Raw genomic sequence first — 25,526 nt, forward strand, 5'->3', positions numbered from 1 at the left:
TCTAACCCATCTCTCTCTCTCTAACCCTTCGCTCTCTCTCTCTGGCCCAGTGGTGTTGATAGGAGATTCTAACCCATCTCTCTCTCTCTCTCTCTCTGGCCCAGTGGTGTTGATAGGAGACTCCGGTGTGGGGAAGAGTAACCTGTTGTCTCGTTTCACCCGGAATGAGTTTAACCTGGAGAGTAAGAGCACCATCGGGGTAGAGTTTGCCACCCGTAGTATCCAGGTGGATGGGAAGACCGTGAAGGCTCAGATCTGGGACACAGCTGGTCAGGAGAGATACCGGGCTATTACATCAGCGTGAGTCTCTCTGGTGGTGGTACACACACACACACACACACACACACACACACACACACACACACACACACACACACACACACACACACACACACACACACACACACACACACACACACACACACACACACACACACACACACTAGGAATGTAATGATTCACTGATACTCATCAGTCCCTGATTGAAATGTTAAAACAAGACAGCATAGGTCCACGGTCCCCAAACCATCCAGGTCCACGGTCCCCAAACCATCCAGGTCCACGGTCCCCAAACCATCCAGGTCCACGGTCCCCAAACCATCCACTAATGGTAGTGGGGTGGTAGATGTCTAGTCTCCCTTATAGATCTAATCTGATAGTGGTAGATGTCTAGTCTCCCTTGTGGATCTAATCTGATAGTGGTAGATGTCTAGTATCCCTTATACTCTAGTCTGATAGTGGTAGTGTGGTGGTAGATGTCTAGTATCCCTTATGGCTCTAATCTGATAGTGGTAGTTGTGTGGTATGTGTCTAGTATCCCTTATGGCTCTAATCTGATAGTGGTAGTGGGGTGGTAGATGTCTAATCTCCCTTATGGCTCTAATCTGATAGTGGTAGTTGTGTGGTATGTGTCTAGTATCCCTTATGGCTCTAATCTGATAGTGGTAGAGGGATGGTAGATGTCTTGACTCCCTTATGGCTCTAATCTGATAGTATTAGATGTCTCGACTCCCTTATGGCTCTAATCTGATAGTGGTGGTGGTTGTCACGTTTGTTTGCTCCTATCTGCTAGATATATTTATGTGACCAATCAAATTTGATTTGAACTGTCTTCTCTGGTCCACAGGTATTACCGTGGTGCCGTGGGTGCTCTTCTGGTCTATGACATCGCCAAGCACCTGACCTATGAGAGCGTGGAACGTTGGCTGAAGGAGCTGAGAGACCATGCAGACAGCAACATCGTTATTATGTTGGTTGGCAACAAGAGTGACCTGCGCCACCTCAGGGCTGTGCCCACCGATGGGGCACGGGCGTTTGCAGGTCAGTACAGAACCAACCTGGTCTGGTTTCAGGTCTAACCTGGTCTGGTTTCAGGTCCAACCTGGTCTGGTTTCAGGTCCAACCTGGTCTGGTTTCAGGTCCAACCTGGTCTGGTTTCAGGTCCAACCTGGTCTGGTTGCAGGTCCAACCTGGTCTGGTTGCAGGTCCAACCTGGTCTGGTTGCAGAACCAACCTGGTCTGGTTGCAGAACCAACCTGGTCTGGTTTCAGATGTATTTGTGCAGGTGTGGTATCAGGCTAGTACCAACCATGCCTCCCTACTCCCACATAAGGAGGTCTAAGAGTAGTGGAGTTCATCTTTTTCTTACTCATGAGTGGCTGTCGGTGATCAGGGTTTGCTTATTCACTTACTCTAATGTCGCGGGGAGACGTTTCTGCGATGTCGCGGGGAGACGTTTCTGCGATGTCGCGGGGAGACGTTTCTGCGATGTCGCGGGGAGACGTTAACACAGTAGTGATTGACATGGTTTACCGTTTCCCTCTGTCCCTCAGAGAAGAACGGTTTGTCTTTCCTGGAGACCTCAGCCCTGGACTCTACTAACGTGGAGACATCCTTCCAGACCATTCTGACTGGTGAGTAGTCCTCTGTCTGTCTGTGCATGGACTATTTTCTTATAGGTTTAATAAAGTCATTATATTTTAAATGGGCTATATTGTATTATGGCACAGGGTTTAGCACAGGCCAGAGAATGAGAGAAGAGACCAGTGGTTGTGTGTTAGGGTGATCATCTCTGCTGCGCCAGGGGCCAGGTGAGCTTCCTGAATACCTAATCACAGCTGAGGGCCGGGGGCCAGGTGAGCTTCCTGAATACCTAATCACAGCTGAGGGCCGGGGGCCAGGTGAGCTTCCTGAATACCTAATCACAGCTGAGGGCCGGGGGCCAGGTGAGCTTCCTGAATACCTAATCACAGCTGAGGGCCGGGGGCCAGGTGAGCTTCCTGAATACCTAATCACAGCTGAGGGCCGGGGGCCAGGTGAGCTTCCTGAATACCTAATCACAGCTGAGGGCCGGGGGCCAGGTGAGGTCCACTGCTCTGCTGTGGATCAACTCCCTTCCTGTGGCTCCTGCCATGCCTGTACTAACACACAGAGTGTAGTCAAACCAATGTTTCATAGGGAACGCGATCCGATCTGGTGATTGTACTAGATCATTTCCTGTTTAAGCTGGGAGTAAAGTACTGCAGTATAACATGCTAATCTCCCTCTTGTCTCTCTCCCTCTCCCTCTTGTCTCTCTCTCCCTCCTGTCTCTCTCTCTCCCTCCTGTCCCTCTCTCTATCCCTCTTGTCCCTCTCTCTCTCTCTCTGTCTCCCTCCTGTCCCTCTCTGTCTCCCTCCTGTCCCTCTCTCTCTCCCTCTTGTCCCTCTCTCTCTCTCTCTGTCTCCCTCCTGTCTCTCTGTCTCCCTCCTGTCCCTCTCTCTGTCTCCCTCCTGTCCCTCTCTCTCTCTCCCTCCTGTCCCTCTCTCTCTCTCCCTCCTGTCCCCTCTCTCTCTCCCTCCTGTCCCTCTCTCTCTCTCTCCTCCCCTCTCTCTCTCCCTCCTGTCCCCTCTCTCTCTCCCTCCTGTCCCTCTCTCTCTCCCTCCTGTCCCTCTCTCTCTCTCCCTCCTGTCCCTCTCTCTCTCTCCCTCCTGTCCCTCTCTCTCTCTCCCTCCTGTCCCTCTTCCTCACTCTCCCTCCTGTCTTCCACATCCCCCCTCCCTCCCTGCAGAAATCTATCGCATTGTGTCTCAGAAACAGATGTCAGACCGGCAAGACAACAACATGTCGCCTAGCAACAACGTGGTCAACATCCAGGTGCAGCCGACGGAGAATAAACCAAAGATGCAATGTTGTCAGAGCATTTAACGGCATCACCAGTACCACCTGCTTCCCCCTGACCCCCGACCCCAAACCCCCTGCTAAAAAGCCTGCTTTGGTCCGGTCTGTCTGAGACACAGCTGCGTGGCCAGGCTCTAGACCGAGACACAGCTGCGTGGCCAGGCTCTAGACCGAGACACAGCTGCGTGGCCAGGCTCTAGACCGAGACACAGCTGCGTGGCCAGGCTCTAGACCGAGACACAGCTGCGTGGCCAGGCTCTAGACCGAGACACAGCTGCGTGGCCAGGCTCTAGACCGAGACACAGCTGCGTGGCCAGGCTCTAGACCGAGACACAGCTGCGTGGCCAGGCTCTAGACCGAGACACAGCTGCGTGGCCAGGCTCTAGACCGAGACACAGCTGCGTGGCCAGGCTCTAGACCGAGACACAGCTGCGTGGCCAGGCTCTAGACCGAGACACAGCTGCGTGGCCAGGCTCTAGACCGAGACACAGCTGCGTGGCCAGGCTCTAGACCGAGACACAGCTGCGTGGCCAGGCTCTAGACCGAGACACAGCTGCGTGGCCAGGCTCTAGACCGAGACACAGCTGCGTGGCCAGGCTCTAGACCGAGACACAGCTGCGTGGCCAGGCTCTAGGGACCGAGACACAGCTGCGTGGCCAGGCTCTAGACCGAGACACAGCTGCGTGGCCATTGCTGTGTGGGCCAGGCTCTAGACCGAGACACAGCTGCGTGGCCAGGCTCTAGACCGAGACACAGCTGCGTGGCCAGGCTCTAGACCGAGACACAGCTGCGTGGCCAGGCTCTAGACCGAGACACAGCTGCGTGGCCAGGCTCTAGACCGAGACACAGCTGCGTGGCCAGGCTCTAGACCGAGACACAGCTGCGTGGCCAGGCTCTAGACCGAGACACAGCTGCGTGGCCAGGCTCTAGGGTCTATACTACAGAGTAGAGGCTGCCTCCAAAGTGCAGCCCGTTGGTTCTTAGCTGTGTTGACTTGCACACTTCTTGTCATAGATTTAAACGCATTAGATTGTAATTATTGGCTGAAGGTAGTTTCTTTCCACCGTTAAGACTAAATCCATGATGGGAAGTGTGCAAGTGAACACTTTGAGAAAAGGGTGTATAATTAGGGTGCAGCTGTGTCTGAGCCCGTTGGTTCTATACAGCTGTGTCTGAGCCCGTTGGTTCTATACAGCTGTGTCTGAGCCCGTTGGTTCTATACAGCTGTGTCTGAGCCCGTTGGTTCTATACAGCTGTGTCTGAGCCCGTTGGTTCTATACAGCTGTGTCTGATCCCATTGGTTCCTTAAGGATCCCCAGTCAGGACTATACAGCTGTGTCTGAGCCCATTGGTTCTATACAGCTGTGTCTGAGCCCATTGGTTCTATACAGCTGTGTCTGAGCCCGTTGGTTCTATACAGCTGTGTCTGAGCCCGTTGGTTCTATACAGCTGTGTCTGAGCCCGTTGGTTCTATACAGCTGTGTCTGATCCCGTTGGTTCTATACAGCTGTGTCTGATCCCGTTGGTTCTATACAGCTGTGTCTGAGCCCGTTGGTTCTATACAGCTGTGTCTGATCCCATTGGTTCCTTAAGGATCCCCAGTCAGGACTATACAGCTGTGTCTGATCCCGTTGGTTCTATACAGCTGTGTCTGATCCCATTGGTTCCTTAAGGATCCCCAGTCAGGACTACACAGCTGTGTCTGAGCCCGTTGGTTCCTTAAGGATCCCCAGTCAGGACTACACAGCTGTGTCTGAGCCCGTTGGTTCCTTAAGGATCCCCAGTCAGGACTACACAGCTGTCTGAGCCCGTTGGTTCCTTAAGGATCCCCAGTCAGGACTACACAGCTGTGTCTGAGCCCGTTGGTTCTATACAGCTGTGTCTGAGCCCGTTGGTTCTATACAGCTGTGTCTGATCCCATTGGTTCCTTAAGGATCCCCAGTCAGGACTATACAGCTGTGTCTGAGCCTGTTGGTTCTATACAGCTGTGTCTGAGCCCGTTGGTTCCTTAAGGATCCCCAGTCAGGACTATACAGCTGTATCTGAGCCCGTTGGTTCTATACAGCTGTGTCTGAGCCCGTTGGTTCTATACAGCTGTGTCTGAGCCCGTTGGTTCTATACAGCTGTGTCTGAGCCCGTTGGTTCTATACAGCTGTGTCTGAGCCCGTTGGTTCTATACAGCTATGTCTGAGCCCGTTGGTTCCTTAAGGATCCCCAGTCAGGACTATACAGCTGTGTCTGAGCCCGTTGGTTCTATACAGCTGTGTCTGAGCCCGATGGTTCTATACAGCTGTGTCTGAGCCCGTTGGTTCTATACAGCTGTGTCTGAGCCCGTTGGTTCTATACAGCGGTGTCTGAGCCCGTTGGTTCTATACAGCTGTGTCTGAGCCCGTTGGTTCTATACAGCTGTGTCTGAGCCCGTTGGTTCCTTAAGGATCCCCAGTCAGGACTATACAGCTGTGTCTGAGCCCGTTGGTTCTATACAGCTGTGTCTGAGCCCGTTGGTTCCTTAAGGATCCCCAGTCAGGTCTATACAGCTGTGTCTGAGCCCGTTGGTTCCTTAAGGATCCCCAGTCAGGACTACACAGCTGTGTCTGAGCCCGTTGGTTCCTTAAGGATCCCCAGTCAGGACTACACAGCTGTGTCTGAGCCCGTTGGTTCCTTAAGGATCCCCAGTCAGGACTACACAGCTGTGTCTGAGCCCGTTGGTTCCTTAAGGATCCCCAGTCAGGACTACACAGCTGTGTCTGAGCCCGTTGGTTCCTTAAGGATCCCCAGTCAGGACTACACAGCTGTGTCTGAGCCCGTTGGTTCCTTAAGGATCCCCAGTCAGGACTACAGAGCTGTGTCTGAGCCCGTTGGTTCCTTAAGGATCCCCAGTCAGGACTACACAGCTGTGTCTGAGCCCGTTGGTTCCTTAAGGATCCCCAGTCAGGACTACACAGCTGTGTCTGAGCCCGTTGGTTCCTTAAGGATCCCCAGTCAGGACTACACAGCTGTGTCTGAGCCCGTTGGTTCTATACAGATGTCTGAGCCTGTTGGTTCCTTAAGGATCCCCAGTCAGGACTACACAGCTGTTTATTTCTGCCGTATTTTACATTATTATATATCAATGATTTAATAATCAGAAAAACGCTGGACGAATCTTCACAGAAATGTCTTTAATATATGATTTACTGTTTTTAGATTTTAGATTTTTTTATTAAATAATTTTGAGGTTTGTTTTGTTCACCTGTATAAGCTTCAGATTGACTGCACTGTACTCTCATTACCCTGGCTGACTTGCGAATACACAAATTGCACCCTATTCCCTAATGTAGTGCACTACTATTAACCAGAGGCCTTACTAACCAGTAGTAGTGCACTATAAAAGGAATAGCTTAAGGGACCATTTGGGAGCCTGGTGGTGTGCTGCATAACTAGATAATGTTCTCTCGGTGGTAGTAATGCTATAATGCTAACGATGATAGGTTAGGGATCAGTGGTAGTAATGCTATAATGCTAATGATAGGCTAGGGATCAGTGGTAGTAATGCTATAATGCTAATGATAGGCTAGGGATCAGTGGTAGTAATGCTATAATGCTAATGATAGGCTAGGGATCAGTGGTAGTAATGCTATAATGCTAATGATAGGCTAGGGATCAGTGGTAGTAATAGGGATCAGTGGTAGTAATGCTAATGATAGGCTAGGGATCAGTGGTAGTAATGCTATAATGCTAATGATAGGCTAGGGATCAGTGGTAATGTAATGATATAGGGATCAGTGGTATAATGCTAATGATAGGCTAGGGATCAGTGGTAGTAATGCTATAATGCTAATGATAGGCTAGGGATCAGTGGTAGTAATGCTATAATGCTAATGATAGGCTAGGGATCAGTGGTAGTAATGCTAATGGTGATAGGCTAGGGATCAGTGGTAGTAATGATAGGCTAGGGATCAGTAGTAGTAATGCTAATGATGATAGGCTAGGGATCAGTGGTAGTAATGCTAATGATGATAGGCTAGGGTTGCAAAATTAGGCTAGTGTTGCAAAATTCCTGAAACGTTTCCTACATTTCCAAGGTTTTTTATTAATCATGTTTCAAGGAATTTCTGATATCAGGAAGGATTAACTAGGGAAGGCATCCTCCTACAGAGATTTGAGGAATTTCGAAGTTCTGAAAAGCATGTAGCTTCAATAACCAGTATCTGAGCTGTGAAGCACTTTCCGTTGTGTTGCTGGATTGACCAGGTTGTTGTCATGGGGATGGATGGTGGCAGAATGTCTTGTTGTCACTACTCATGATGCTAGCATGGTCTAGTCTGAGTCCTACTACTCATGATGCTAGCATGGTCTAGTCCGAGTCCTACTACTCATGATGCTAGCATGGTCTAGTCCGAGTCCTACTACTCATGATGCTAGCATGGTCTAGTCAGAGTCCTACTACTCATGATGCTAGCATGGTCTAGTCCGAGTCCTACTACTCATGATGCTAGCATGGTCTAGTCCGAGTCCTACTACTCATGATGCTAGCATGGTCTAGTCTGAGTCCTGAGTCCCAGCTCTGTTTGCCAACTCTATGTGATTTATAGGAGCCGCTAAGACAGCACAAACGGATGTGGGACCAGGCTAAGCATGGTTCACCTTGGTGTCAAGGGTCAACTGATCAAGTCAAGTAATGGCACATACATAACCACTGTCTGGAGACCTGCAGAGACCTACAGCTAGACTCCCTAACACAGTGTCTGTTCAGACTGATTCATTAGAGCTAGACTCCCTAACACAGTGTCTGTTCAGACTGATTCATTAGAGCTAGACTCCCTAACACAGTGTCTGTTCAGACTGATTCATTAGAGCTAGACTCCCTAACACAGTGTCTGTTCAGACTGATTCATTAGAGCTAGACTCCCTAACACAGTGTCTGTTCAGACTGATTCATTAGAGCTAGACTCCCTAACACAGTGTCTGTTCAGACTGATTCATTAGAGCTAGAGTCCCTAACACAGTGTCTGTTCAGACTGATTCATTAGAGCTAGACTCCCTAACACAGTGTCTGTTCAGACTGATTCATTAGAGCTAGACTCCCTAACACGGTGTCTGTTCAGTGCCTAATGCCTTGAGTACTGAGTAGTGACTTGTTTCAGTGCCTAATGCCTTGAGTACTGAGTAGTGACTTGTTTCAGTGCCTAATGCCTTGAGTACTGAGTAGTGACTTGTTTCAGTGCCTAATGCTTTGAGTACTGAGTAGTGACTTGTTTGTGCCTTTTATTGTAGAATGACTTGTTGGTTGGTCTGTAGATAGTTTTCAGATGCCACCTCCCCTTCTCTTGAAGCCCAGCTCACCTATCTCTCGGAGTTGGTGGACAGGACAGGTTCCTACCCTTAAAAATGTACGTGTGATCAGGGTGGTTGGCAGGAAGCCAAGGAGCGCTGCAGTTCACTCCAAGCAACTCGTATCGAGCAGATCACACATACCACGGCCAACAGCAGGCCTGGTCTACAGGGTAATAGTAGTGTGGGTAAGAGCCACTGTCTGGAGTTAGCCCAGATTAACTTCATTAATAACCCACTGTCTGGAGTTAGACCAGATTAATTTAATTCATAACCCACTGTCTGGAGTCAAACCAGATTAATTTAATTCATAACCCACTGTCTGGAGTCAAACCAGATTAATTTAATTCATAACCCACTGTCTGGAGTCAAACCAGATTAATTTCATTAATAACCCACTGTCTGGAGTCGACCAGATTAACTTCATTAATAACCCACTGTCTGGAGTCAGATCAGATTAACTTCATTAATAACCTGGGATGTGTTCATTAGGCACCAAACAGTAAACTGATTTTAAACCGGGAGGGGACTACCTGCACTAGTAGTCCAATTACAAACACTAAAATGTATATTTTCTTGTTGTAAAACATTTTTGCTAGAATTCAGAATGGCACCATTTGTCACGATTGTCGTTGGGAGAAGGAGAAGAGGACCAACGAGCAGCGTGGTTATACTGGAACAAAAATAACAGACCGACAAACGAACAGTTCTGCAAGGTGCAACAAAAACACTAAACAGAAAATTGAAAACATAGAATGCCCACCCCAACTCACGCCCTGACCAAACTAAAACAGAGACATGAAAAAGGAACTAAGGTCAGGGCGTGACACCATTCTTCCATAGGGGTTGAAAGTGCACTTTTTTATATTTTTATTAGTGCTAGCTTTGGAGCAGGCTAGCTTTGGAGCAGGCTAGCTTTGGAGCAGGCTAGCTTTGGAGCAGGCTAGCTTTGGAGCAGGCTAGCTTTGGAGCAGGCTAGCTTTGGAGCAGGCTAGCTTTGGAGCAGGCTAGCTTTGGAGTAGGCTTGCTTTGCTCGGTCTATGTAGTCCCCTTAACTATTGCTGTTGTGTGGTTTCAATTATGTGAATGATCTTTCACTTCATGCCTTGGCACCACTGTTATGTTTTCATTCATGCTGTGTGATTTTTGTTATTTGTTTTGTTTATAATTAAACTCTTGTGTCCACTAATTACAATAATTAATAAATAAATAAACTTACCTCTGAGTTTAAAGGTCCCATTCAGTTTGTATGCAGTAAAGTGATACCATATATATTTTTAAAACATCTCACCACATCTGTGATGGAAACAGGAAGTGTCGGTACAATTTTAGAAATGCTGAAAGATCATTTGTTTGTTCGACATCGTGGGATCTTTTTTTTTTGTGTCGGTAAAATTCATTGTGAGAAATGGTGTTGGAAACACCTTTCTGCCCAAATATGGAGATAATAACCATCATACTGACGTAAACTTGGAGTCGGGAGTCGACCGATTTGATCCGCATGGACGATTTAATTAGGGCTGATTTTCAAATGTTCATATATTCACCAAGGCTCATGATGATGAGGGTAGCGACAAGGATCGGAGGACCAATGCGCAGCATGGTAAGTGTCCATAACGTTTATTTACAGACATAAACTGAACACTACAAAACAATAAACGTGAAACGAACGAAACCGAAACAGTACTGTGTGGCAACAAACACTCACACGGAAACAAACACCCACAACTCAAAAGTGAAACCCAGGCTACTTAAGTATGATCCTCAATCAGAGACAACTAACGACACCTGCCTCTGATTGAGAACCATACTAGGCTGAACTCAAAACCCCAACATAGAAAACCACACGCAGACTGCCCACCCCAACTCACGCCCTGACCATACTAAATAAAGACAAAACAAAGGAAATAAAGGTCAGAACGTGACACTAGCCATAAACATCAATGCCTTTCTTAAAATCAATATACAGAAGTATATATTTTTAAACCTACATATTTAGTTAAATTAAATACATGTTAGCAGGCAATATTAACTAGGGAAATTGTCACTTCTCTTGCGTTCAGTGCAAGTAGGGTCAGGGTATATGCAGCCGTTTGGGCCGCCTGGCTCTTTGCGAACTATTTCTTCCTAACTAATTTGCCAGACTTTTATATAGTTATGACATAACATTGAAGGTTGTGCAATGTGACAACAATATTTAGACTTAAGGTTGCCACCCGCAGCTCTTAGCCATGCTTGAAGCACAGCGCTGTTTATGACTTCAAGCCTATCAACTTCCGAGATTAGGCTGGAAATACTATAGTGCCTATAAGAATATCCAATAGTCAAAAGGTATATGAAATACAAATGGTATAGAGAGAAATAGTCCTATAATTCCTATAATAACTAAAACCTAAAACTTCTTACCTGGGAATATTGAAGACTCATGTTAAAAGGAACCACCAGTTTTCATATGTTCTCATGTTCTGAGCAAGGAACTTAAACGTTAGCTTTTTTAAATGGCACTTTTACTTTCTTCTCCAACACTTTGTTTTTGCATTATTTAAACCAAATTGAACATGTTTCATTATTTATTTGAGACTAAATTGATTTTATTGATGTATTATATTAAGTTAAAATAAGTGTTCATTCAGTATTGTTGTAATTGTCATTATTACAAATATATATTGCCAGGTCACAATTGTAAATGAGAACTTGTTCTCAACTTGCCTACCTGGTTAAATGAAGGTGAAATAAAAAAACAGTATTACTGATCAACACCGGATTAAGATAATTACATACTGTCCTATTACTGATCAACACTGTCTGGAGATAATGACACAATGTCCTATTACTGATCAACATACTAGCTGGAGATAAATGACATACTGTCCTATTACTGATCAACATACTAGCTGGGGATAATGGCATACTGTCCTATTACTGATCAACACTGTCTGGAGATAATGCCATACTGTCCTATTACTGATCAACACTGTCTGGAGATAATGCCATACTGTCCTATTACTGATCAACACTGTCTGGAGATAATGCCATACTGTCCTATTACTGATCAACACTGTCTGGAGATAATGCCATACTGTCCTATTACTGATCAGCACTGTCTGGAGATAATGCCATACTGTCCTATTACTGATCAACACTGTCTGGAGATAATGCCATACTGTCCTATTACTGATCAACACTGTCTGGAGATAATGCCATACTGTCCTATTACTGATCAACATACTAACTGGGGATAATGGCATACTGTCCTATTACTGATCAACAATGTCTGGAGATAATGACATACTGTCCTATTACTGATCAACACTGGTTGGAGATAATGGCATACTGTCCTATTACTGATCAATACTGTCTGGAGATAATGACATACTGTCCTATTACTGATCAACACTGGCTGGAGATAATGACATACTGTCCTATTACTGATCAACATACTAGCTGGAGATAATGACATACTGTCCTATTACTGATCAACACTGTGTGGAGATAATGCCATACTGGTCAACACTGTGTGGAGATAATGCCATACTGATCAACACTGTCTGGAGATAATGCCATACTGATAAACACTGTCTGGAGATAATGCCACACTGATCAACACTGTCTGGAGATAATGCCACACTGATCAACACTGTCTGGAGATAATGCCACCCTGATCAACACTGTCTGGAGATAATGCCATACTGATCAACACTCTCTGGAGATAATGCCATACTGATCAACACTGTCTGGAGATAATGCCACACCGATCAACACTGTCTGGAGATAATGCCATACTGATCAACACTGTCTGGAGATAATGATATCCTGTCCTATTACTGATCAACACTCTCTGGAGATAATGCCATACTGATCAACACTGTCTGGAGATAATGCCACACTGATCAACACTGTCTGGAGATAATGCCATACTGATCAATCGAGACGTGTAGTCCACTTGTCATTCCAATCTCCTTTGCATTAGCGTAGCCTCTTCTGTAGCCTGTCAACTATGTGTCTGTTTATCCCTGTTCTCTCCTCTCTGCACAGACCATACAAACGCTCCTCACCGCGTAAACACTGCTGGAGATAATGACATACTGATCAACACTACTCTGGAGATGGTCCCAGCGCCACTGATCCCACTGTCTGGAGTTCCAGGTCTCCGATCAGCCTCTGGAACTGCCAATCTGCGGTCAACAAGGCAGAGTTCATCTCAGCCTATGCCTCCCTCCAGTCCCTCGACTTCTTGGCACTGACGGAAACATGGATCACCACAGACAACACTGCTACTCCTACTGCTCTCTCTTCGTCCGCCCACGTGTTCTCGCACACCCGAGATGCGTCTGGTCAGCGGGGTGGTGGCACTGGGATCCTACATCTCTCCCAAGTGGTCATTCTCTCTTTCTCCCTTACCCATCTGTCTATCGCCTCCTTTGAATTCCATGCTGTCACAGTTACTAGCCCTTTGCCAAGCTTAACATCCTTATCATTTATCTGATCAACCTCCAGGTTCCCTCGGAGATAATCATCAATGAGCTTGATGCCTTGATCAAAGCTCCTTTCCTGAGGTCTGGGCTCACCTACTCACAGTTCTGGGGCGACTTTAACCTCCCCACGTCTACCTTTGACTCTTTCCTCTCTGCCTCCTTCTTTCCACTCCTCTCCTCTTTTGACCTCACCCTCTCACCTGGAGATTGACCCCCTACTGATCACAAGGCAGGCTGGAGATAATGCCATCGACCTCATCTTTAGATAGATGCTGTTCTTCCACTAACCTCACTGCAAGATCCAAGTCTCCGACCACTGCCTTGTATCCTTTTCCCTCTCGCTCTCATCCAACACCTCCCACACTGCCCCTACTCGGATGGTATCGCGCCGATAATCCCAACCTTGGAGCTCTCTCTCCCCTGGAGATAATGCCTCTCCTCTTCCATCCTATCATCTCTTCCCTCCGCTCAAACCTTCTCCCACCTATCTCCTGATTCTGCCTCCTCAACCCTCCTCTCCTCCCTCTCTGCATCCCTTGACTCTCTATGTCCCCTATCCTCCAGGCCGGCTGTCGGTCCTCCCCTGACCCGTCCTCCTGCTCGATGACTCACTGCTGGAGCTCACAGAACAGGGCTCCGGGCAGCCGAGCGGAAATGGAGGAAAATGCCATACTGCCTCCACTGCGGACCTGGCATCCTTTCACTCCCTCCTCTCTCAACATTTTCCTCCTCTGTCTCTGCTGCTGGAGATAAGCCACTTTCTACCACGCTAAATTCCAAGCATCTGCCTCTAACCCTGGAGGATAAGCTCTTTGCCACCTTCTCCTCCCTCCTGAATCATCCGTCCCCCTCCCCCCTCCTCCCTCTCTGCAGATGACTTCCTATTACTGTCAACCATTTTGAAAAGATAAGGTCGATCGACATCCGATCCTCGTTTGATAAGCCAACTGATCACACTGTCTGGAGATTCTGCTCACACTGCCCTACCCTGTGCTCTGACCTCTTTCTCCCTCTCTCTCCAGATGAAATCTCGCGTCTTCTGTCTGGAGATAATGACGGCCATACTGATCAACACCCAACAACCTGCCCGCTGGAGATAATGACCCTATCCCCTCCTCTCTTCTCCAGACCATTTCCTGGAGACCTTCTCCCATACCTCACCTCTGCTCATCAACTCATCCCTGACCGTTGGCTACGTCCCTTCCGTCTTCAAGAGAGCGAGAGATTGCACCCCTTCTGAAAAAACCTACACTGATCCCTCCGATGATCAACAATTACAGACCAGTATCCCTTCTTTCTTTTCTCTCCAAAACTCTTGAACGTGCCGTCCTTGGCCAGCTCTCCTATTACTATCTCTCTCTGAATGACCTTCTTGATCCAAATCAGTCAGGTTTCAAGACTAGTCATTCAACTGATCAGACTGCTCTCCTCTGTATCACGGAGGCGCTCCGCACTGCTATAAGCTAACTCTCTACTCCTCTGATCTCATCCTTCTAGATCTATCGGCTGCCTTCGATACTGATGAACCATCAGATCCTCCTCTCCACCCTCTCCAGTCTGGGCATCTCCGGCGCGCTGCCACACGATCAACACTGTCTGGAGATTGCGTCCTACCTGACAGGTCGCTCCTACCAGGTGGCGTGGCGAGAATCTGTAATGCCTCACCACGCTGGAGATAATGCTCTCACCACTGGTGTCCCCCAGGGCTCTGTTCTTGGCCCTCTCCTATTCTGGAGATAATGCTATGACACCAAGTCAGATTGGCTCTGTCATAACCTCACATGGTCTCTCTTATCATTGCTATGCAGACTGACACACTGTCTAATCTTCTCCTTTCCCCCTTCTGATGACCAGGTGGCTGGAGATCGCATCTCTGCATGTCTGGCAGACATATCACTGTGTGGATGACGGATCACCACCTCAAGCTGAACACTCTGGAGGCCAAGACTGGGAGCTGCTCTTCCTCCCTGGGGAAGGACTGCCCGATTCCATGATCTCGCCATCACGGTCGACAACTCCATTGTGTCCTCCTCCCAGAGCGCCAAGAACCTTGGCGTGATCCTGGACAACACCCTGTCGTTCTCAACTAACATCAAGGCGGTGGCCCGTTCCTGTAGGTTCATGCTCTAATCAACATCCGCAGATAATGACCCTGCCTCACACAAACTGGCGGAGATAATCCAGGCACTTGTCATCTCCCGTCTGGATTACTGCAACTCGCTGTTGGCTGGGCTGCCCCTGCCTGTGCCATTAAACCCTTCAACTCATCCAGAACGCCGCAGCCCGTCTGGTGTTCAACCTTCCCAAGTTCTCTCACGTCTGGAGATAATGCCACACTCCTCCGATAATTCTCTCCACTGGCTTCCAGTTGAATAAACACTCGCATCCGCTACAAGACCATGGTGCTTGCCTACGGAGATGTGAGGGGAACTGCACCTCAGTACCTCAGGCTCTGATCAGGCCCTACACCCAAACAAGGGCACTGCGTTCATCCACCTCTGGCCTGCTGGCCTCCCTACCACTGAGGAAGTACAGCTCCCTGGAGATCAGCCCAGTCAAAACTGTTCGCTGCCCTGATCCCCCCAATGGTGGAACAAACTCCCTCACACGCCAGGACAGCGGAGTCAATCACCACCTTCCGGAGACACTGATCTGTGTGGGAGATAACACTGGTCTGAAACCCCACCTCTTTAAGGAATACCTAGGATCAACACTGTTGGAGATAATGCCCTCTCACCCCACACCCCTAAGTTTTAGATGCACTATTGTTAAGTGACTGTCCCACTGGATGTCATAAGGTGAATGCACCAATTTGTAAGTCGCTCTGGATAAGAGCGTCTGCTAAATGACTTAAATGTAAATGTAATGTAAATGTAATGATCAACACTGTCTGGAGATAATGACATCCTGTCCTATTACCGATAAACACTGTCTGGAGATAATGCCATACTGATCAACACTGTCTGGAGATAACGACATACTGCCCTATTACTGATCAACACTGTCTGGAGATAATGCCACACTGATCAACACTGTCTGGAGATAATGCCATACTGATCAACACTGCCTGGAGATAATGCCATACTGATCAACACTGTCTGGAGATACTGCCATACTGATCAACACTCTCTGGAGATAATGCCATACTGATCAACACTGTCTGGAGATAATGCCATACTGATCAACACTGTCTGGAGATAATGACATCCTGTCCTATTACTGATAAACACTGTCTGGAGATAATGACATACTGATCAACACTGTCTGGAGATAATGCCATACTGTCCTATTACTGATCAACACTGTCTGGAGATAATGCCATACTGTCCTATTACTGATCAACATACTAACTGGGGATAATGGCATACTGTCCTATTACTGATCAACAATGTCTGGAGATAATGACATACTGTCCTATTACTGATCAACACTGGTTGGATATAATGGCATACTGTCCTATTACTGATCAACATACTAACTGGGGATAATGGCATACTGTCCTATTACTGATCAACAATGTCTGGAGATAATGACATACTGTCCTATTACTGATCAACACTGGTTGGAGATAATGGCATACTGTCCTATTACTGATCAATACTGTCTGGAGATAATGACATACTGTCCTATTACTGATCAACACTGGCTGGAGATAATGACATACTGTCCTATTACTGATCAACATACTAGCTGGAGATAATGACATACTGTCCTATTACTGATCAACACTGTGTGGAGATAATGCCATACTGGTCAACACTGTGTGGAGATAATGCCATACTGATCAACACTGTCTGGAGATAATGCCATACTGATAAACACTGTCTGGAGATAATGCCACACTGATCAACACTGTCTGGAGATAATGCCACACTGATCAACACTGTCTGGAGATAATGCCACCCTGATCAACACTGTCTGGAGATAATGCCATACTGATCAACACTCTCTGGAGATAATGCCATACTGATCAACACTGTCTGGAGATAATGCCACACCGATCAACACTGTCTGGAGATAATGCCATACTGATCAACACTGTCTGGAGATAATGATATCCTGTCCTATTACTGATCAACACTCTCTGGAGATAATGCCATACTGATCAACACTGTCTGGAGATAATGCCACACTGATCAACACTGTCTGGAGATAATGCCATACTGATCAACACTGTCTGGAGATAATGACATCCTGTCCTATTACTGATAAACACTGTCTGGAGATAATGCCATACTGATCAACACTGTCTGGAGATAACGACATACTGCCCTATTACTGATCAACACTGTCTGGAGATAATGCCACACTGATCAACACTGTCTGGAGATAATGCCATACTGATCAACACTGCCTGGAGATAATGCCATACTGATCAACACTGTCTGGAGATACTGCCATACTGATCAACACTCTCTGGAGATAATGCCATACTGATCAACACTGTCTGGAGATAATGCCATACTGATCAACACTGTCTGGAGATAATGACATCCTGTCCTATTACTGATAAACACTGTCTGGAGATAATGACATACTGATCAACACTGTCTGGAGATAATGCCATACTGTCCTATTACTGATCAACACTGTCTGGAGATAATGCCATACTGTCCTATTACTGATCAACATACTAACTGGGGATAATGGCATACTGTCCTATTACTGATCAACAATGTCTGGAGATAATGACATACTGTCCTATTACTGATCAACACTGGTTGGAGATAATGGCATACTGTCCTATTACTGATCAATACTGTCTGGAGATAATGACATACTGTCCTATTACTGATCAACACTGGCTGGAGATAATGACATACTGTCCTATTACTGATCAACATACTAGCTGGAGATAATGACATACTGTCCTATTACTGATCAACACTGTGTGGAGATAATGCCATACTGGTCAACACTGTGTGGAGATAATGCCATACTGATCAACACTGTCTGGAGATAATGCCATACTGATAAACACTGTCTGGAGATAATGCCACACTGATCAACACTGTCTGGAGATAATGCCACACTGATCAACACTGTCTGGAGATAATGCCACCCTGATCAACACTGTCTGGAGATAATGCCATACTGATCAACACTCTCTGGAGATAATGCCATACTGATCAACACTGTCTGGAGATAATGCCACACCGATCAACACTGTCTGGAGATAATGCCATACTGATCAACACTGTCTGGAGATAATGATATCCTGTCCTATTACTGATCAACACTCTCTGGAGATAATGCCATACTGATCAACACTGTCTGGAGATAATGCCACACTGATCAACACTGTCTGGAGATAATGCCATACTGATCAACACTGTCTGGAGATAATGACATCCTGTCCTATTACTGATAAACACTGTCTGGAGATAATGCCATACTGATCAACACTGTCTGGAGATAACGACATACTGCCCTATTACTGATCAACACTGTCTGGAGATAATGCCACACTGATCAACACTGTCTGGAGATAATGCCATACTGATCAACACTGCCTGGAGATAATGCCATACTGATCAACACTGTCTGGAGATACTGCCATACTGATCAACACTCTCTGGAGATAATGCCATACTGATCAACACTGTCTGGAGATAATGACATACTGATCAACACTGTCTGGAGATAATGACATCCTGTCCTATTACTGATAAACACTGTCTGGAGATAATGACATACTGATCAACACTGTCTGGAGATAATGCCATACTGTCCTATTACTGATCAACACTGTCTGGAGATAATGCCACACTGGTCAACACTGTCTGGAGATAATGCCACACCGATCAACACTGTCTGGAGATAATGCCATACTGATCAACACTGTCTGGAGATAATGCCACACTGATCAACACTGTCTGGAGATAATGCCATACTGATCAACACTGCCTGGAGATAATGCCATACTGATCAACACTGTTTGGAGATACTGCCATACTGATCAACACTCTCTGGAGATAATGCCATACTGATCAACACTGTCTGGAGATAATGCCACCCTGTCCTATTACTGATAAACACTGTCTGGAGATAATAACATACTGATCAACACTGTCTGGAGATAATGCCATACTGATCAACACTGTCTGGAGATAATGCCACACTGGTCAACACTGTCTGGAGATAATGCCATACTGATCAACACTGTCTGGAGATAATGCCATACTGATCAACACTGTCTGGAGATAATGCCATACTGATCAACACTGTCTGGAGATAATGCCATACTGTCCTATTACTGATCAACACTGTCTGGAGATAATGCCATACTGTCCTATTACTGATCAACACTGTCTGGAGATAATGCCATACTGTCCTATTACTGATCAACACGGTCTGGAGATAATGCCATACTGTCCTATTACTGATCAACACTGTCTGGAGATAATGCCACACTGGTCAACACTGTCTGGAGATAATGCCACACCGATCAACACTGTCTGGAGATAATGCCATACTGATCAACACTGTCTGGAGATAATGCCACACTGATCAACACTGTCTGGAGATAATGCCATACTGATCAACACTGCCTGGAGATAATGCCATACTGATCAACACTGTTTGGAGATACTGCCATACTGATCAACACTCTCTGGAGATAATGCCATACTGATCAACACGGTCTGGAGATAATGCCACACTGATCAACACTGTCTGGAGATAATGCCATACTGATCAATACTGTCTGGAGATAATGCCATCCTGTCCTATTACTGATAAACACTGTCTGGAGATAATAACATACTGATCAACACTGTCTGGAGATAATGCCATACTGTCCTATTACTGATCAACACTGTCTGGAGATAATGCCACACTGGTCAACACTGTCTGGAGATAATGCCATACTGATCAACACTGTCTGGAGATAACGACATACTGCCCTATTACTAATCAACACTGTCTGGAGATAATGTCACACTGATCAACACTGTCTGGAGATAATGCCATACTGATCAACACTGTCTGGAGATAATGCCATACTGATCAACACTGTCTGGAGATAATGCCATACTGTCCTATTACTGATCAACACTGTCTGGAGATAATGCCATACTGTCGTATTACTGATCAACACTGTCTGGAGATAATGCCACACTGATCAACACTGCCTGGAGATAATGCCATACTGATCAACACTGCCTGGAGATAATGCCATACTGATCAACACTGTCTGGAGATAATGCCACCCTGATCAACACTGTCTGGAGATAATGCCATACTGATCAACACTGCCTGGAGATAATGCCATACTGATCAACACTGTCTGGAGATACTGCCATACTGATCAACACTCTCTGGAGATAATGCCATACTGATCAACACTGTCTGGAGATAATGCCACACCGATCAACACTGTCTGGAGATAATGCCATACTGATCAACACTGTCTGGAGATAATGACATCCTGTCCTATTACTGATAAACACTGTCTGGAGATATACTGCCCTATTACTGATCAACACTGTCTGGAGATAATGCCACACTGATCAACACTGTCTGGAGATAATGCCATACTGATCAACACTGCCTGGAGATAATGCCATACGGATCAACACTGTCTGGAGATACTGCCATACTGATCACCACTGTCTGGAGATAATGCCACACTGATCAACACTGCCTGGAGATACTGCCATACTGATCAACACTCTCTGGAGATAATGCCATACTGATCAACACTGTCTGGAGATACTGCCATACTGATCAACACTCTCTGGAGATAATGCCATACTGATCAACACTGTCTGGAGATAATGCCACACCGATCAACACTGTCTGGAGATAATGCCATACTGATCAACACTGTCTGGAGATAATGACATCCTGTCCTATTACTGATAAACACTGTCCGGAGATAACGACATACTGCCCTATTACTGATCAACACTGTCTGGAGATAATGCCACACTGATCAACACTGTCTGGAGATAATGCCATACTGATCAACACTGCCTGGAGATAATGCCATACGGATCAACACTGTCTGGAGATACTGCCATACTGATCACCACTGTCTGGAGATAATGCCACACTGATCAACACTGCCTGGAGATACTGCCATACTGATCAACACTCTCTGGAGATAATGCCATACTGATCAACACTGTCTGGAGATAATGCCATACTGATCAACACTGTCTGGAGATAATGACATCCTGTCCTATTACTGATAAACACTGTCTGGAGATAATGACATACTGATCAACACTGTCTGGAGATAATGCCACACTGTCCTATTACTGATCAACACGGTCTGGAGATAATGCCATACTGATCAACACTGTCTGGAGATAATGCCACACTGATCAACACGGTCTGGAGATAATGCCATACTGATCAACACTGCCTGGAGATAATGCCATACTGATCAACACTGTTTGGAGATACTGCCATACTGATCAACACTCTCTGGAGATAATGCCATACTGATCAACACTGTCTGGAGATAATGCCACACTGATCAACACTGTCTGGAGATAATGCCATACTGATCAACACTGTCTGGAGATAATGACACCCTGTCCTATTACTGATCAACGCTGTCTGGAGATAATGCCACACTGGTCAACACTGTCTGGAGATAATGCCATACTGATCAACACTGTCTGGAGATAATAACATACTGATCAACACTGTCTGGAGATAATGCCATACTGTCCTATTACTAATCAACACTGTCTGGAGATAATGTCACACTGATCAACACTGTCTGGAGATAATGCCATACCGATCAACACTGTCTGGAGATAATGCCATACTGATCAACACTGTCTGGAGATAATGCCATACTGATCAACACTGTCTGGAGATAATGCCATACTGTCCTATTACTGATCAACACTGTCTGGAGATAATGCCATACTGTCCTATTACTGATCAACACTGTCTGGAGATAATGCCATACTGTCGTATTACTGATCAACACTGTCTGGAGATAATGCCACACTGATCAACACTGCCTGGAGATAATGCCATACTGATCAACACTGTCTGGAGATAATGACACACTGTCCTATTACTGATCAACACTGTCTGGAGATAATGCCACACAGATCACCACTGTCTGGAGATAATGGCATACTGATCAACACTGTCTGGAGATAATGCCACAATGATCAACACTGTCTGGAGATAATGCCACACTGATCAACACTGTCTGGAGATAATGACATACTGTCCTATTACTGATCAAGACTGTCTGGAGATAATGCCACACCGATCAACACTGTCTGGAGATAATGCCACACTGATCAACACTGTCTGGAGATAATGACATACTGTCCTATTACTGATCAAGACATCCTGTCCTATTACTGATAAACACTGTCTGGAGATAATGACATACAGATCAACACTGTCTGGAGATAATGCCATTACTGATCAACACTGTCTGGAGATAATGCCACATGATCAACACTGTCTGGAGATAATGCCATACTGATCAACACTGTCTGGAGATAATGCCATACTAATCAACACTGTCTGGAGATAACGCCACACTGATCAACACTGTATGGAGATAATGCCACACTGATCAATACTGTCTGGAGATAATGCCACACGGATCAACACTGTCTGGAGATAATGCCACACTGATCAACACTGTCTGGAGATAATGACATACTGTCCTATTACTACAATTCTGTCTGTATGAGTCCCAAATAGCTCACTATGTCCTATTTAGTGCACTACTATGTAGCCCTATGGGCACTAGTTGAACACTACAAAGGGAATCATCATAATTTCTTAACATTTCATCCTGATCAAAATTACCCTTTATGGCTCTAATCTGATAGTGGTAGATGTCTAGTCTCCCTTATGGCTCTAATCTGATAGTGGTAGTGGGGTGGTAGATGTCTAGTCTCCTTATGGCTCTAATCTGATAGTGGTAGTGGGGTGGTAGATGTCTAGTCTCCTTATGGCTCTAATCTGATAGTGGTAGTGGGGTGGTAGATGTCTAGTCTCCTTTACGGCTTTAATCTGATAGTGGTAGTGGGGTGCTAGATGTCTAGACACCCTTAAGGCTCTAATCTGATAGTGGTTGTGGGGTGGTAGATGTCTAGTCTCCTTCACGGCTCTTAAACTGGTAGTGGGGTGGTAGATGTCTAGTCTCCTTCATGGCTCTAATCTGATAGTGGTAGTGGGGTGGTAGATGTCTAGTCTCCTTCACGGCTCTAATCTGGTAGTGGGGTGGTAGATGTCTAGTCACCCTTATATGGCTCTAATCTGATAGTGGTAGATGTCTAGTCTCCTTTATGGCTCTAATCTGATAGTGGTTGTGGGGTGCTAGATGTCTAGTCTCCTTATGGCTTTAATCTGATAGTGGTAGTGGGGTGCTAGATGTCTAGACTCCTTCACGGCTCTAATCTGATAATTGTATGGGGTGGTAGATGTCTAGTCTCCCTTATGGCTTTAATCTGGTAGTGGTAGATGTCTAGTCACCCTTAAGGCTCTAATCTGATAGTGGGGTGGTAGATGTCTAAGTCTCCTTTATGGCTCTAATCTGATAGTGGTAGTGGGTGGTAGATGTCTAGTCTCCTTATGGCTCTAATCTGATAGTGGTAGTGGGGTGGTAGATGTCTAGTCTCCTTTATGGTTCTAATCTGATAGTGGTAGTGGGGTGGAAGATTTCTAGTCTCCTTTATGGCTCTAATCTGATAGTGGTTGTGGGGTGGTAGATGTCTAGTCTCCCTTATGGCTCTAATTAAACTGGTAGTGGTGGTAGATGTCTAGACACCCTTATATGGCTCTAATCTGATAGTGGTAGTGGGGTGGTAGATGTCTAGTCTCCTTCGCGGCTCTAATCTGGTAGTGGTAGATGTCTAGACACCCTTATATGGCTCTAATCTGATAGTGGTAGATGTCTAGTCTCCTTTAAAGCTCTAATCTGATAGTGGTTGTGGGGTGCTAGATGTCTAGTCTCCCTTATGGCTTTAATCTGATAGTGGTAGTGGGGTGCTAGATGTCTAGACACCCTTATGGCTCTAATCTGATAATTGTATAGGGGTGGTAGATGTCTAGTCTCCCTTATGGCTTTAATCTGGTAGTGGTAGATGTCTAGTCTCCCTTAAGGCTCTAATCTGATAGTGGTAGATGTCTAATCTCCTTTATGGCTCTAATCTGATAGTGGTAGTGGGATGGTAGATGTCTAGTCTCCCTTACAGCTCTAATCTGATAGTGGTAGTGGGATGGTAGATGTCTAGTCTCCCTTACAGCTCTAATCTGATAGTGGTAGTTGTGTGGTATGTGTCTAGTATCCCTTATTGTTCTGATCTGATAGTGGTAGTGGGCTGGAAGATTTCTAGTCTCCCTTATGGCTCTAATCTGATAGTGGTAGTGGGGTGGTAGATGTCTAGTCTCCCTTATGGCTCTAATCTGATAGTGGTCGTGGGTTGGTAGATGTCTAGGCTCCCTTATGGCTCTAATCTTATAGTGGTAGAGGGGCTGTAGATGTCTAGTCTCCTTTGTGGCTCTAATATGATAGTGGTAGTGTCTAGACTCCCTTATGGCTCTAATCTGGTAGTGGTAGATGTCTAGTCGCCCTTATGGCTCTAATCTTATAGTGGTAGAGGGGTTGTAGATGTTTAGTCTCCTTTGTGGCTCTAATATGATAGTGGTAGTGTCTACACTCCCTTATGGCCCTAATCTGGTAGTGGTAGATGTCTAGTCGCCCTTAAGGCTCTAATCTGATAATTGTATAGGGGTGGTAGATGTCTAGTCTCCCTTATGGCTTTACTCTGGTAGTGGTAGATGTCTAGTCTCCCTTAAGGCTCTAATCTGATAGTGGTAGTGGGGTGGTAGATGTCTAGTCTCCTTTACAGCTCTAATCTGATAGTGGTAGATGTCTAATCTCCTTTATGGCTCTAATCTGATAGTGGTTGTGGGGTGGTAGATGTCTAGTCTCCCTTATGGCTTTAAACTGGTAGTGGTAGATGTCTAGACACCCTTATATGGCTCTAATCTGATAGTGGTAGTGGGGTGGTAGATGTCTCGTCTCCCTTATGGCTCTAATCTGATAGTGGTAGTGGGGTGGTAGATGTCTAGTCTCATTTACAGCTCTAATCTGATAGTGGTAGTTGTGTGGTAGATGTCTAGTCTCCCTTACGGCTCTAATCTGATAGTGGTAGTTGTGTGGTATGTGTCTAGTATCCCTTATGGCTCTAATCTGATAGTGGTAGTGGGGTGGTAGATGTCTCGTCTCCCTTATGGCTCTAATCTTATAGTGGTAGAGGGGTTGTAGATGTCTAGTCTCCTTTGTGGCTCTAATATGATAGTGGTAGTGTCTAGACTCCCTTATGGCCCTAATCTGGTAGTGGTAGATGTCTAGTCTCCCTTAAGGCTCTAATCTGATGGTGGTAGTGGGTTCGTAGATGTCTAGTCTCTTTTACAGCTCTAATCTGATAGTGGTAGATGTCTAATCTCCTTTATGGCTCTAATCTGATAGTGGTTGTGGGGTGGTAGATGTCTAATCTCCTTTATGGCTCTAATCTGATAGTGGTAGTGGGGTGGTAGATGTCTAGTCTCCTTTACAGCTCTAATCTGATAGTGGTAGTTG

The 25,526-nt window shown here is 45.9% G+C and overlaps 1 protein-coding gene across 1 annotated transcript in view; it reads left to right on the forward strand.

Moving 5' to 3' along the window:
• Window positions 1-3,785, forward strand: part of LOC124036965 (ras-related protein Rab-11A-like) — a 13,951-nt gene extending 10,166 nt beyond the window's left edge. The window contains exons 2-5 of the mRNA XM_046351579.1: window positions 105-300; window positions 1,127-1,320; window positions 1,833-1,913; window positions 3,049-3,785. Coding sequence (XP_046207535.1) covers window positions 105-300; window positions 1,127-1,320; window positions 1,833-1,913; window positions 3,049-3,185 — 608 coding nt within the window. The 3' untranslated portion in view covers window positions 3,186-3,785. The remainder of the gene's footprint in view (window positions 1-104; window positions 301-1,126; window positions 1,321-1,832; window positions 1,914-3,048) is intronic.
• The last annotated feature ends 21,741 nt before the right edge of the window (window positions 3,786-25,526 follow it).

The sequence above is a fragment of the Oncorhynchus gorbuscha genome, linkage group LG06 (genome assembly GCF_021184085.1).
Source record: "Oncorhynchus gorbuscha isolate QuinsamMale2020 ecotype Even-year linkage group LG06, OgorEven_v1.0, whole genome shotgun sequence".
Lineage (NCBI taxonomy): Eukaryota > Metazoa > Chordata > Actinopteri > Salmoniformes > Salmonidae > Oncorhynchus > Oncorhynchus gorbuscha.